General features: G+C 53.2%; 1 protein-coding gene across 1 annotated transcript; it reads right to left on the bottom strand.

Annotated features, from left to right (window-relative positions):
- Positions 1–2,401: 2,401 nt before the first annotated feature.
- Positions 2,402–14,321, bottom strand: EIF3K (eukaryotic translation initiation factor 3 subunit K). Its single transcript, XM_079908037.1, has 8 exons — positions 14,129–14,321; positions 13,123–13,221; positions 10,428–10,548; positions 9,052–9,126; positions 5,957–6,023; positions 5,779–5,856; positions 3,936–4,061; positions 2,402–2,470 (listed from the first exon to the last, which is right to left on the bottom strand). Exons 1-8 carry the CDS (start codon positions 14,185–14,187, stop codon positions 2,439–2,441), a joined length of 657 nt encoding a protein of 218 aa, XP_079764163.1. The 5' UTR covers positions 14,188–14,321; the 3' UTR covers positions 2,402–2,438.
- Between the last annotated feature and the right edge of the window lie 1,105 nt (positions 14,322–15,426).

The following is a 15,426-nucleotide window of genomic DNA, read 5'->3' as shown; positions in this document are numbered from 1 at the left end:
GCTCAGAGATGAAGTGGATGTCGAGGTCCCCAGCCAATGAGGTTTAAATTAAAGGCTCCCTTTAATTGCCAGCTTTGAGGCCACTTCCCAGCAGCCATCCATGGACAGTGCAGTAATAATAGCTACTGTTTATGGAGGGTTAAGGTGCAGCAGGCAAGAAGAGGGGGCAGGGAGAGATCCCTGAGTGAAAGGGTATGGCCAGTGGGCCCTGGCAATAGGTTCACCATTTCCACATCACCATTTCTTGGAGCTCTCGAGACTTCAGTCAGAACTTATTAAATGCTGTATCCCATTACTGGGAAATCCCCGGCAGTCTAATGGTTAGGATGCGGCACTTTCATGGCTGTGGTCCAGGTTCAATCCCTAGTCAGGGAACTAAGATCCCACAAGCCTCACGGTCAAAAAAATAAATTAAATAAATAAGTGTTGAATTAAAACAAATAAATGCTGTATCCCATTATTAATGCTACTTAGATGAAACAAAGGAGAGAGGGCTGCATCCTCTCAGGGCAGGAACATGAACAGGTCCTGGGATGTCTAGAGGTGACTGTGGAAGCACCTGAAACAGCAGCCCTAAGCCCGAGCCACCATGACAGGTGACAAGTTGAGTGCATTAACTCACAGCAATGACTGGAGTGGGTACTCTCCCCAGCTGTAAGACTGAGGCACAGAGGGGTTGACTAACACCCCCGAAGGTCACTAGGCTGGTGTTTGAACTCAGTCGTTCTGCAGAGCCAGGCCTCTTAGCTGCTCAAAGGATGATCCTCCTGGAGTAAAAGCAGGTTGGCAAAGCCGGACAAGTTGTGGCTTCCAAAACAGATAAAGGTCATTTCCTCCTCCCCTGCAGGGTGGCCATGGCCCATTGTACCCTACACAAGGGCAATGTTACGTGGGTGAGTGGGAGTGTGCCCACCCAGAAAGGGTGCCTTTTGCTGACTCACACAACCAAATGGGTGGGTAACAGCATACCAGTCTCCCCTCCTTCTACCCCCCTTAGAGCCAGCTCCCAATTCCTGAGCTGCAAAAGCACCCTTTTCCCCAGGGTTTGGGTATGCCCTAGTTCCTGGATCCTGCTCAGGTCTGATCCCAGAGCAAAGGGTGTCCCGTCGGCCCTGGCTCCCCAAGTCAGGGCCCTCAGAGAACGATGGGTGTGAGTGCTGGCAAGTGGGGAGGGCTGGGAAGGCTGGCAGCACAGGCTCACCTGCCCTTTCCGTGTGCAGAGTCCACACATACGGTCATTTGAGAATGAGGCGCTCCCTCAGGGGCACCAGCAGTCTATGTAAAGGGATGTGCATCTATTGTGGCATTTGATTTCCTCCATTTTCCCCAGTCACTGTTGTCCCCACTCCCTCTTCCTGCAGGCAACAGGCTCACCGGTGAAGACACCCGCCCAAAGTCACTCCTGAAGACACCCGCCCAAAGTCACTCCGACTGAAAGTCTGGAATACCTTATAAAATGCGAATAACCAACCTAAGGTCACTCTGCCAGAATGTCTGGAATACTTTGTAAAATGCGAATGACCAACCCAACTAAGGATCATGTGACGTGTGCTAGGCCTCCTGGCCACTGTAGGCTGGGACTTGGCATGGGGTAGGGGTGGAATGGCCTGGCCTCAAATCCCAATTTTCTTATAAAGTCTCACCAAACAGAAAAGTGCTGGGGACTAGTTTGCAACACTGGGGACAAACTCTTCTGACTCTGAAATTAACGACTCCAGTTTTCTAAGCGCCAAAATCAGGCTAGGTCCTGATCTGAGGAATTTACCAGCCAGAGCTCACAGAATCCTCATGATTCTGACAAGGGTGCATTATTCTCCCCCTTTCACAGATGAGGAAACTGAGGAACAGAAAGCAAGGACACAAAACCGCTTGAGCAAGCAGCCAGAATACCCCCCCTCCCCCCGCAAACTCACCCCTCCAGCCACTGCCTCAGGGCCACTAGTGGCTGCATCTGTGAGGGCCAAGGGCAACCGGTGCCTCTCCCTCACCAGGAACCCAGTGGCCACACCTGTTCACCTAGGTTTTCAAGAGGACAGAAGAGCCCAAGCTGGCCCCAGGTGCAGGGCTGGGCTCCTACATCCCATTCACACCCTCCTCCTTGCTGACTCACCCACAGCCCATTCACACCCTCCTCCTTGCTGACTCACCCACAGCCCATTCACACCCTCTTTGCTGACTCATGGCTGCGTGCCCTCCACTTGTGACCTGACAGGTCAGGAAGGTGGTGATGGAGGTCAGTTGCTGGGTCCGGGCAGAGGAGGAGATCAAAGGAAGCTTGGCTGCTGGTGGACGTGGGTGTGGGCAGCCAGAACAGAGGTGGCCCCAGCACAGGGCCATGCGAGGCCTGCTCCCCCGGCGGGAGAGGGGCAGAGTCAGGAAGCCAACAAGAAGATAACAGGGCTAAGAAGTCAACAAGTCTTTATTAAACGCCTGCAAAGTTACTGGGAAGAGGCCATGATGCTGGACACACCTGTTGAAAGGGAAGGCCAGGGTCAACGTGAGCACAACAGGAGACGAACCTCTAGCCACCAACCACAGCGCCCATGATTGTTTAGGGGCAGATGATCACAGACCCCCTCAGTCACCATCACAAAGGCAGGAGAGTTAAAAGTCTGGAGTCTGGAACAAGGAGGCCTAGGTTCAGGTTGCGGCTCCACCCTGTACCGGGGGGCAGGGTGTGTGGGGTGACCTCAAGCAAGTCGCTAAACATCAGTTTCCCACCTATAAGAACCATCTACCCTATGGGATTAAATGATGGCCTTAGAACAATGCCTGTTACTAAGTAAGTGTAGCTCGCTATCATCATCACCGTCATAGTAACATTTATTACGTACTGTTTGCAAGACACTCTGAGCACTGAACTTACATCTCCTCACTGCAGAACCCTTTGCTCCAGTGAGTTCTCTCAGAGAACCCCACCCAGTGGGCACATCTCATTTAGAGTGAGGGTCCACAGCCCCCAATCGTGGAGATGACTGCCCGCTCAATCTTGTTTCTCGATTAAGCAGCAACTTGGTTTGTACTCAGAGGCTACACCATACCAGTCCGTATCTTTCAAACACCAGAATCACACTCGAGACCCAGGGCCTAAGGAAGCAGCCCTTCCCTGTCCCCCGGTTCTCTCTCACTCCAAGACATCCATGCAGCGCAAAGGTGAGAGAGCACGTGCTAGTGGAACAACAGGTTTGCTCCAGCTGAGCAGCCAGTGGAGTCTGTGTTAGGTAATGTATACGTGATGGTGACAAGGGTAACCTTCAGTGAGCTGTGGGACTGGTTCCTTGCTAAGTGGTGCACGTGGATCGCCTCACTTCACACTCACACCTCCATGAGGTGCCTATCGTGGTGGTGTTCAGTTACTTACAATAATGGCACCTACCTTACGGGGGTGACCTGAGGACCAATGACTTAAAAAGTGTAAAGAACTGCACAGTGTTTGTTATAATCATTGGTGCCAACATCCCCCCTTCATACGTGAGAAAACCGAGGCACAGAGAGATAAAAATCTCTTGCCCAAAGTTACACAGCTATGAAATAAAGAACCAAGATCCCACCCAGCTAGCCGGACTGCAGAGCCTGCACTTCCTGGTTGGTGTTTTGCTGCGTTTTAGCAGATGCGGGGCTAAGGCCCCGAGAGCCCTGGGATCAGTGAAGGTGCGGGGACACCCTGCAAGGCCCCTCCAGACCCCGGGAAGTCTTACTGAGTGCTTCAGGGCAGGATATAGTACCCAGAATTCCAGGGGAGGACACCCAGCATTCTCTGCCATCCCTCCCTGGGCAGGCGGCCTGGGACGGAAGAGGTCAGGGGAGTCTGGCAGATGCCGATTTCCTGGCCTTGAACCAGAACCTATTTACCTGGGTCCTTTGGGGCCCCAGCCCTGGTCTGTCAAAGGGCACCTCCTCAGGCCTACAGCCTGAGGCCTCAGGCCACCACTCACTGTCAAAGTCGATCTTCTCCACGATATTCTTGGGCTTAATGCTCTCTTCCTGGCTACAGATGAAGATCTGGCCCGACTCATCGGTGCTCCAGCCGTACTTGCTCATCCACACCTTTAGCTGGCTGTCTGCAGGGGACACAGCAGCACAGGGGCTTTGCGCACTCTGATCCCACAGCACCGGGGGGCCAAGGTGTCCCCCTTCCCTGCCTTCAGCCCACCTGGTCTCCTGCTGCCGGCCTGGTGCTTCTATAGTTCATTCTCCGAACAGCAGCCAGAGGGAGCCTTTTAGCCTTCTCATCCTTCCCATTACAGGGCTTTCGCCTTAGCCTCCTTTCATTTTCTATTTACCTCTCCCATTTCGAAGCTCGGCTCCTAATGACAGCAGTGTACTTATCTGCCCTTCGCCACAATCTACATGAAATGGCTTCAAAATTAGGGCGTCATCATTACCACTGACAACAAGCTTATGGCACCAGGTTTAAGCATTTCTCTGCAACTGTTTGTTGCCTTTAGAAAATATGCCTGTAAGGTTGTCCAGCCAGAGAAGTGTTCTGTTCCTTGAAATAACTCTTTTCTGTATGACTATTATTCATCTGTTTCTCTTTACATTCCATTCTAAGGGTTGTTTCATCCCCTTTCGATTTAATTTCACTTTTAAATATGTAAAACATCTATCCGAGGTAAAGCACTTAGTATAGTGCCTGACTCAAAGTGCCCACTAAAAGTTAGCTTCCACTGAAAACACACAAACATCCCACAGAAAACCCACCTGGCTCAAAAGGCAAAACTACCCAAGACGGTACTTAGAGAAATCTCTCCCCCAACCCACCACTCTCCTCCCTGTTCTCACGTCCGGCCCCCAGGGAGTAACCATTTTCCTTAGTTCTTTTATTTTTCCTTCTTGCGTTTCTTTTTGCAAAATGAGCAAATACACACACATTTTTTTTTTCTTTTTGGAGGGATCTTTTTTTTTTTTTTGCGGTACGCGGGCCTCTCACTGCTGTGGCCTCTCCCGTTGCGGAGCACAGGCTCCGGACGCACAGGCCCAGCGGCCATGGCTCACGGGCCCAGCCGCTCCGCGGCATGTGGGATCTTCCCGGACCGGGGCATGAACCCGTGTCCCCTGCATCGGCAGGTGGACTCTCAACCACTGCTCCACCAGGGAAGCCCTTGGAGGGATCTTTAAAAACATAAATCTGATCAGGTCCCTCTCTGCTCAGATCCTCCAGTGGCTCCATCTCACTCAGGGTAAAGGACAAAGTCCTCAGGCAGGAGGCTCCTCAGCATCTGAAGCCCCTCCCACCACCACCTCGCTGCCCTCAGCTACGCCCCCTCACTCACCCTGCTCCAGCCTAGGGCTTCCTGGCCGCTCTGTGAGCACACGGGATCCTCACATTGGCTCTGCCCTCAGGTTGTAACCGTTCAGATGCTGCACCTCCTCACCTCCATGTGCCTCCTGTCCCCCCGCCCCTCGCCCACCCCAGCCCTCTCTAGGGGCTGTCATGCATGAATTCCCACTGGACATGTACATCTTCATTTGTCACCTGCTTTGCCAACTCCACAAGAACGAATCTGAGTCATTCTGTGTTGTTCACTGCTGTGGCCCCAGGGCCTTGAACACAGAATAGGCGTTGAATTAATTTACGCAGAATAAATGAATGAATGCCACAGGAACCCCGCCAAAGAAGGGAACATTTTATACTAATTCCTTATTCCCTCCCTGGGCCTTCAATAATGACCTGGTGAGGCAGGGCTGGGCCCATCTGAGAAGCTGGCTGAGGCCCACCGCCCTCCTCGCTCCCAACCTCCTAAACGGGCACTAGGGACCCAGAGGGGGCCTTACCTGTCAGATCCCCGAGCATCTCGGCCAGCAGCCAGCGATCAATGTGCTGATAAGTAATGCCCACAACATGGCAGATAACTGTGGAAATTAGGGACAAAGATGATGAAGGGCCACCCCCAAGACCCTGCTGCCACTCCCTCCCCCGCAGCAGGGAGCCCAAGCTCAGAGAGGAACTTACATTTTCGGACAGAGTCTTCAAAGCCAGTTATACCTTCCAAGAGGTCCATGTTTTCATCCAGGGCTTGCTGTGAGGGGATTTACAATGTTGAAATAACAGTAACATCAATAATGTCAAGAATATTGACACTGACAATAGCAGAAGTGAACACCCCAGCATCCACCCCACATGCCAGCCCTTCTTCTGTGTGCAACCTTATGATGCAACAGTTGCTGGTTTTTTGCCCATTTTATTTTTCTCTCTGGCTGCACCGCACAGCATGTGGGATCTTAGTTCCCTGACCAGGGATCGAACCCGCACCCCCTGTAGTGGAAGTACAGAGTCTTAACCACTCGACCGCCAGGGAAGTCCCTTGCCCATTTTAGAGATGAGGAAATCAAAGCTCAGAGCAGCTAAGTGATTTGCCCAAAGTCACAGAGCTGGGGTTTGAACCTGGCAGGCAGAAACCACAGTCCCAAGAGAGGAGACAGATACAGATTAGCTACCTACACTCACCTACCTCCTCTTGGCTCCCATCTCCGAGAAAAGGGCAACGGTCCTACCACAGCCCACGAGGCCCCCCAGGATCTGCCCGCCACCTCCTCCCACTCACCCCCTCACTCCAGCCACTGGGGCTCCTCGCTGCCCCTTAGAAATTCCAGACACCCGCCCACCTCAAGGTCTCTGCGCTGGCTGCCTTGGGGGCTGGAACTCTCCTCCCCCACGGCTACCACTCCCACCTCCTTCAGGCCTCTGCTCAAATGCCACCTTCCCAGCCAGGGCGCCCCCCAACCTCAGTGTGAGAAAAGAGGAAACTGCAAGGACAACGGGAAGGAGCAGCCGGTGCAGCGGGAGGAAAGCCAGGAGAGCAGCTGTCCCGGAGGCCAAGAGACACTGGCCAGGCAGCTGGGCTGGGGTCTGAGAACTTCCTACTGGACCTCGCAATGGGGACGTCACTGTGGGTCTCAACAAGAGTGGTTCCACGGCCTGCGTGTGGGTTGGGGGGGCAGAGGCTTGGTCATAAAAGCCTGAGTGCACTGAACGGCGGCGTTGAGTTCATGTGAGCAGGGGGAGAGGGAAGGCTGAGCACAGGCAACCTGGCCCAGGGGCGGGCTGACCGACAGTCCCGATTCACCTGAGACTGAGGGTTTCCTGGGATGTGAGACTTTCAGCTTGAAAACCAGGAAAGCCCTGGGCAAACTGGGCCAGCCAGTGCCCCAGGCGGGAGCATGGCTGGAAGGGGAGCAGAGGGAGCGGGCAAGAGGCAGAGCTGGTGGGGAGTGTGGAGGTCCAGGGAGCATTCTCTTTTTTAGGCTAGAACTCACTGCGGGGTGGACGTGTTCCATGGTGACAGAAACGGTGCGGGAAGGCCAAGTTTGCTGCTATCAGAGACTGGGGAGAACGGCTTGGGTGATGCTGCCGAGTGGGCCAGGGGGAAGGGGGTCGGTGCACTGGAGCAGGGGTGCCTGTGACGGGAGGAGGGACAGGTCGCCCACGAAAAGAGAAAAGTGCTCTGTCAGCTGCCAGTAGACGTCTGGCCAGGGGCAGGAAGTTCTGCTTTGGCTGCTTCTATTTTCCCATGAAATGAGAAGCCCGATGGTAAGCTGAGGTGGGGAGAAAGTGGTGGTGATGGGCAGCTGTGAAGAGCTGTCCAGGCGAGGGGGAGGGAAGCAAGGCCCCAGGCCAGGAGGAGCTGAAGAGCGGGTCTGGGTCGCTTGCTGGGTCTTCTCCAGCCTGGAGCATCCCCTCAGACACAGGTGTCGAGGGGAGAAGCGCACGCCTTGCGCTGAAGGAGGAAGCAGAACAGAGGACTGGGGCTGCTGGCCAGGCCCAAGAATGTCGGGTCGGAGACTTGACCTCATGGGGGCGAGCTGGGAAGCGAGGAGGAAGTGGTCGGAGGGTGGAAACGTTTGACATTCATGGGCAGAAGAGGAGGCAATTGAGTACAGGCCGGTGGTTCCCAGCCTTAGCCGGCGATCAGAATCACCAAGGATAAGTGTTTAAAATCCCTAAGCCTAGACCACACCTGGACCAATTACATCAGATTCTGTGAAGGCAGGATTCACGTGTTCGTATTTGTTTTTTTAATTCCTCAGGGGTCCAATGTGGTGAGAACTGGTCTAGGATGTGAGGGGCTCAGGACACAGGTAGGAAAAGAAATCCGGAAACTGAGAAGTCAGGGTGGTGGAAGGATGACGGATCTGCCCTTTCAAGTATCTGAGAATAAAGACAGCAGCGGTAAAGAGTGGCAGTGAGCTGAATTCTTCACAAAAATGAGGAGCAGTCATGGGGGGCGGGCAGGGGGTGCTGATACCAACGAAGTGGGGCAGGAAGTGCTATCACAGGCGCTTCGGGGCTGGGGCCTGGGGGAGGGGAGATGGGTCTGGGAGCGGCAGTGAGCAGCTAGGAGGCCACCTGGTCTCCCACTTGGGAAGCTGCAGAAGTGGGAAGCCAGGCTCAGTTAGAACAAGAAAAGGGGGAAGAGTATTTAGAGGATGGAGGACTTTTACTGGAAGAACGTGGGGGGAAGAGGAGGGGGAGAGGAGGGGGAGAGGGAGAGGGAGGGGGAGGGGAGGGGGAGGGGGAGGGGAGGGGAGGGGAGGGGAGGGGAGGGGAGGGGAGGGGGAGGGGGAGGGGAGGGGGAGGGGGAGGGGAGGGGGAGGGGAGGGGGAGAGAGCGGGCCGTGTGAGCACGCTCCTGAGCTTTGCGGGCAGAGGAGAGGACCTGGGAGTCCTGGCTCCGGGTGAGGATGACCATTCCATGTGACCACACACGCAAAGCTCTGAGCACAGGGCCCACTAACACGGAGGCAGCCAACAAATGTGCATGGCCGTGACTATTTTTTTTTTTTTTTGGTACACGGGCCTCTCACTGTTGTGGCCTCTCCTGTTGCCGAGCACAGGCTCCGGACGCGCAGGCTCAGCGGCCATGGCTCATGGGCCCAGCCGCTCCACGGTATGTGGGATCCTCCCGGACCAGGGCATGAACCCGTGTCCCCTGCATTGGCAGGCGGACTCTCAACCACTGCGCCACCAGGGAAGCCCTGGCCGTGACTTTTAGCAGTCTTTTCCACGCGGCCCAGTCACCACCCTGACCACGGACCCAAGAGAAGTTACCCAGAAGGCCTGGAAGTGGCATGTCTCCAGCAAGTCTCCGAGGTACAAAATCTGCCGGATGGGCCGTTCTTCTTGCTGGGAGGAAGCGTTAAGGGCAAAAGGTCTTGGAGCCCGAGGAGGCTGCTGCTGACCCTAGACCAGCCCGCCCACCTGTGTGCACCGCAGCACGCTCGTAATGGTAAAAGTGAGCAACACCCTAGTGACCCAGTGATGGGGACAATTCGACTGTGGCCACTCCACACACTGAGATCGAGTCACCTCGTATAGAAGTGACATGGAGAAAGCGATGAGACACACTGTGACAAGAAAAAAGCAAGATGCAGAACGATGTGTGTAACAGCCCACCATTTGGTTGGGGAGGAATATGTGTCTATAAACACCTGTACTTATGTACCAGTAGGGTATCTGTGGAAAGGTAGCCAAGAACTGCAAACAACTGCTGTCTTCGGGGAGGGGAGTAGGTGGCTGTGGGATGGGGAGGGAGGAAGCCTTGGCTTTTTCACTGTACACGTTGTTGTACTTTGGAAAGTGGACAACGTGCCTTTTCTAAGCCACCGGAACAGACCTCTGGGGAAGGTGGACAGTCTCTCAGAAGGCAGGTGCTCCCATGGACACACCTGGCAGAGCAGGTTCAATGAGGAAGACACTTCTCAGCCCAGCCACCAGTGAGCAGGCCAGTTCATTGATTTTTCACTCAGTATTTCTTCACTGAAGACCAGCACTGTGCCAGACACTGTGCCAGGCCCTGAGGTTACATACAATGAAGTTCAGCTGACAATCTAGCTCTTCACGGCTCCTGCCTTTTGCCTGGTGGTCTTTACTCAGCTAGGAAGCCTCATGGGAATCTTTCTAAAGCATAAATCTACCCATATCGCTCTGCAGTTTTCAAGCCTTCTACGGCTCCCCAGTGCCCTTTCTGAGTTTGACCAGTTCTGTGGCGCAGCTATGCCAAACGTCCTCTACTACCTCTGAAAACCAGCACTGAGCTCTTCTCCTCCTCCTTTCCCTACATACTATTCCCTTTGCCTGGACCACCCTTCCCTACCGCTTCACCTAATTCCTCACCTTTCATATGTTCCCTCCTCCAGTAAGCTTTCCTAGCAACCAGGCAGGTTCAGGTGCCTCTTGCTCTCTAACCCCAAGCCCTGACTGTTTCAGGCTGTCACCGACAGGACAGGTCTCCCCCACTGGACTGTGAGCTCCGTGAGGGCAGGGGGCCAGGCCTTCCTCAGCCTCCACAGTGCTCCAGTCCCAGCCAGCACCGGGCCAAGCTCAGAGCTCAGTGTCTGTGGCTGAACTCAGACCACTTCCCCATGAATTCAGCTACCCTGCCCCGCCCCCTCCCACACACCCAGCCCGGGAAATGGGAAGGATACATGGGCCTGGTCGATCATGCACTTGCACAGCGTGAAGTCGGTGTGGGGCAGGTTGGTGAGGGCCTTTAGCAGGATCTGGGCGGTGACTGTGGTCTGGAAGAAGGCTGGGTTGAACTGGTACCTGAGAAGGGGAACAAGAGACACAGTAGCAGTGCTGTCTCCAGGTCCCTGGGCCTCACCAGGTGCCAGACAGGCTGCCCACTGCTTCGGCCCAGAGTCTGGGAGCTGGACACACCTGGGCTCCGATCCCAACCACACCACTCTCTGGCTGTGTGACCTTAACCTCCCTGACCCTACTTTCCTGCTCTGTAGATGGGGACAGTTAATGCTCACAACCATGCAGTAAGACAGACAGTGTTGAGTGATTCACAAACAAATGAGTACATAAGAGGCAGTCTGCAGTACTGGTCAAGGCTCTGGAGCCAAGTGCCTGGGTTTAAACTTCAGTGCTGAGTGACCTTGGACTACTTATTTATTTATTTGTTTGTTTGTTTGGTGGGGACTAGCGGACTACTTATTTTATTTTTATTTATTTTATTTTATTTTATTTTATTTTTTGCGGTATGTGGGCCTCTCACTATTGTGGCCTCTCCCGTTGCGGAGCACAGGCTCGGCGGTCATGGCTCACGGGCCCAGCCGCTCTGCGGCATGTGGGATCCTCCCAGACCAGGGCACGAACCCGTGTCCCCTGCATCGGCAGGCGGACTCTCAACCACTGCGCCACCAGGGAAGCCCGGACTACTTATTTTAAATGCTCTGTGCATCGGTTTCCTCCCTTGCAAGACGGGACAATAACAACCATATCTAGCTCTCAAGGGCAAGTGAGCGCACAATTACCTCACATCTAAGTGAGTTAATACACACAAAGCTTCCAGCACAGCAGCTGCCACATGGGGAGCACTGACTAAGCAGCGGTTATCACCAATAACCACCCAAACAACCTCACAAACACAAGTGTTGTTATCTCCATTTTATCGATGGCAAAACCGAGGCTATGCAAGCTATAAAAATTACACAGCTGGTAGTATGTCAGTAAAGCACTGAGGAGGAAGAACCCAAACGCCCACTAACAGGAGAACAGATAATTAAGACACAGACACACACTATACAGCAATGACAACAAACAAACTGCAGCCACACAGGAAAAGGATGGAGCTCACGAACCCAGGGCCAAGCGGAAGACGCCAGGTGCAGAAGAGCTCCAGCTGCATAATGACACTCATGTCAAGGTCAAAACAGGCAAACCTGAACTAAGCTAATCAGGATGCGTGTGTATGTGTGCGTGTGTACGTGCACGTGCAGTAAATTCACATAAAGCCAGGCCATGAGAGCACACCACGAGAGCGGTTACCAGGGTCAGGGTGGTTGGCACAAAGCATGTGGGGCAAAGGACCAGGGGCGCTAGCGACACTCAGTTTTTCAACTTGGATGGTGATTACACAGGTGTTCATTTATAATCGCTTGTTAAACTATACATTCGTTTTATGTCCTAGCCTGTATGTGTGCTTTTATTTAAAAGCCATCCCTCCTCCAGCCCCAACTTCTCTGGCTTCCTAGTCTTGCACATTAAGAGAAACCACATCCTATCCAAAATATCAATATATAAAGAGCTCATACAACTCAATACCAACAGACAAACAACCCTATTCAAAAATGGGCAGAAGACCTGAATAGACGTTTTTCCAAAGAAGACATACAGATGGCCAACAGGCACATGAAGAGATGCTCAACATGGCTAATCATCAGGAAAATGCAAATCAAAACCACAATGAGATATCACGTCACATCTGTCAAAATGGCTATCAACAAAAAAAACAAATAACAAAGCATTGGCGAGGATGTGGAGAAGAGAGAACTCTCGTAGGTTGTTAGTGTGATGTAAATTGGTGCAGTCACTATGGAAAACAGTATGGAGCTTCCCCCCAAAATTAAAAATAGAACTACCATATGATCCAGCAATTCCACTCCTGGGTATATATCTGAAGAAAATAAAAACACTAATTCGAAAGATACATGCACCCCAATGTTCAGAGCAGCACCATTTACAATAGCCAAGATCTGGAAGCAACCTAAGTGTCCATCAACAGATGAATGGATAAAGAAAATGTGGTACATATAAACGCATACACACAATGGAATATTACTCATCCATTTAAAGAAAAAAAAAGAATGGAAATTTGCCATTTGCAACAACATGGTTGGACCTAGAGGATATCATGCTTAGTGATGTAAGTCAGACAAGGAAAGGCAAATACCATATGTTTTCACTTCTATGTGGAATCTAAAAAATAAAACAAACGAATGAACGCAACAAAACAAACAGACTCATAGGTACAGAGAACAAGCTAGTGGTTAACAGAGGGGAGTGGGGTGGGGGAGTGGCAAAATAGGGGAAGATAGGGGACTAAGAGGTACAAACTACAATGTATAAAATAAATAAGATACAAGGATGTAATGTACAACACAGAGAATATAACCAACATTTTATAATAACTTTAAACGGAACATAATCTATAAAAATATCCAAAGACTATGTTGTACACCTGAAACTAATACAACGTTGTAAATCAACTATACTTCAACTCTGAAAAAGAGAGAGAAGCCACATCCTGCAGGCCACCCCCAACTCCCACCCCACCCAGTGCTGGGAGTGCTGGCTACTGGCATGGGGGTGGGAATGGAGGCAGACACTCACAGCTTCAGGACAGCCAGGTTGGCTTCCAGATCATAGGCATTCTCCTTGGCTTGTGTCTCCACATAGCGCTCCAGGGTGGCCAGATTCTCAGGATTGTACCTAGAGTAGAGGAGAAACAAGATGGGTAAGCAAAGAGGAGACAAGAGCTGAGGCCCGTCACTCTATGGAACCCGGTGGGGGGTGGAGGGCACTGTAGCCTGCTCCTCCCTCTTCCTTTCTTCCCTCCCTCTACATCTGTCCTGGCCATTTGCTCTACTCAAATACTGAATCAGCTCTATAACCTCTACTGAAGCTTATCCACATCCCAGACCTAAGTGTAATCTCTAAACCCCATCAGAACCCTGGAGTCTTTTCTAGGATGCCTCCTCAATCTCTCAGCCAACCAGCCCTTGCAGCCTGTATACCTGGTCCCCTGGACATCTTCGCCACCCACCCCTTCCTTCTGTCCCCAAACCCCACTGTGGTCTAGCCCCATCCTCTCCTGCCTAGCTTCCCTCATCCCAGCCCCGACCAATCTATCTGTGCTTCCCCCATCACCGCTCTGACCACTCCTGGCTATCACTGTCTATTGTCTGGTCTGCCTGGACTCTGAACTAGGAACTGCATGAAAGCATGACCTTTGGCTGTTTTTGGTCACCTGTGGTCCGCAGCATTGCCCAGAACTGACCGAGTAGATTTTAGTAAACATGTGTTCAATGAATGACATGAGGAAAAAAAAGGAGAGCAATAAAGAGGCACTGAGAGACACAGTGCGACTGAGGAACAGAGAGAGGAAACTGAGGGGCTGATAGAGGGAAAGCTGAGGAGCAGAGAGGGCGGGCTTAAAGCAATTAAAGAGGGGGAGACTGAGCGGTTGGCAAGGCTACCTCCCGCCTTTAGGCCTTTACAGTGCTTTCCTTAAACATGTCCTCCAGGATGACTGAAAAATCCCACCCCTTGCTGTCTCCAGAAAACCCTCTCCTCCACCCCTCTTGGCCAGAAGTGCTCCCTCCGACCAGGCTCAGACCTGTCGATCCCCTTAAGCAACTTGCCCACGTTCGCTCTCATCTGCTCGAACATCGCCATGACTGTTGTCGCCTCCCACACCAGGGCTACAGCCGAACTCCCGGCCGGCACTGCGTCCTCGAGAACTGGAAGAGGAAGAGCTGGTGGAAACGGAAACTACGTCTTTGTTTTCTCTCCAGCCCGAGTGGCGGTGAAGGTGTGGGGAAGCTCTGGAGGCTACTGCCACGCTTTCCGGCTGCCGCGTGACTTCTTCCCAGCGGCGCAGTTAGCGCGTGCGCATACGCTCTAACCGAGCAGAACCAACGGCGCGAGAAAAGACCTAGTCTAGCCCAGTGCGCAGGCGCTTCTAGAGGCGAGGAGGCGGGGCTAAGGTTTTCCGGGGCCTCGAGTATCCAGTTCCAGTCCTTGGGAAGTGCGCGGGAACTCCCAGTGAAGGAGCCTGTTTACTGGTGGCTTGCACCCACGTCGCACTGCGCGCGGCCGTGAACTCAAAACTGTGTTGGAATGCACGTGCTAGACAGATTCCTTTTGGGCCGTGGCCAAGTCCCGAGGAAGGTGCTCTCTGAGGTCCCCTTTTGGCCCAGGCCTCGGTCCCTGAGGCAGGATCCTGAGCTCCTCGCACTCCATTCTAACGCCGGGGGTTGCGGCCCGCAAAGCCGTTGTTCTCTGCCCGGCAGGGGCAGGGTGAGGGGGTTCCTGGACTCCTCCGGCTCGTTTTGTGGGTGAAAGCGAGTGCCCCGTGTGTGCCGTCATGAGCTGTGTGAACAGATTCTGCACACTGCAGGCATGGATACACATGCATGTGTCACTTATGTATATGCTCTGGGTACATCCACATATGTGCACACGGATATCCAGGCATTTGCATGTCGACTGGTCTTCGCACCGCACAGGAGGTTACCACTAAGTGCATGTATGTGCCCCCGGTGAGCAGTGATATACATTGCATGGCCGTCTCTGTGCAGACCTGCCATCTCTGAGTTGTGGCCCAGCACTCAAGCACTCAGCAGAGGTTCAACTGTAGTTTTTAGCCGCTGCCCAGAACGGGGGAGGGAGTGTTAGGGCACCCCTCCAGGTCACAATTAAGATAGTTTGCATCTGGTTTACATGCAGCCCAGGGCCCTGGAAGTGGAGGGGGTGTCCCCTGGGTCCCAAGGCAAGCTGCCCCTCACAGGCTCTTAGGGCCCAGGGGACAGGGGGTGGAGCCGGCTGCAGAGCTCTGTGCTGGGGCAGGAAGCGAGAGTGGGGAGGGGGGAGGCCACAGCCGGTGGAGGCAAGGCGGGTGCAGGGCGTGTGGGG

The sequence above is a fragment of the Stenella coeruleoalba genome (genome assembly GCF_951394435.1).
Source record: "Stenella coeruleoalba genome assembly, chromosome: 20".
NCBI classification, from domain to species: Eukaryota; Metazoa; Chordata; class Mammalia; order Artiodactyla; family Delphinidae; genus Stenella; species Stenella coeruleoalba.
This window is presented reverse-complemented; position numbering and strand designations above follow the sequence as displayed.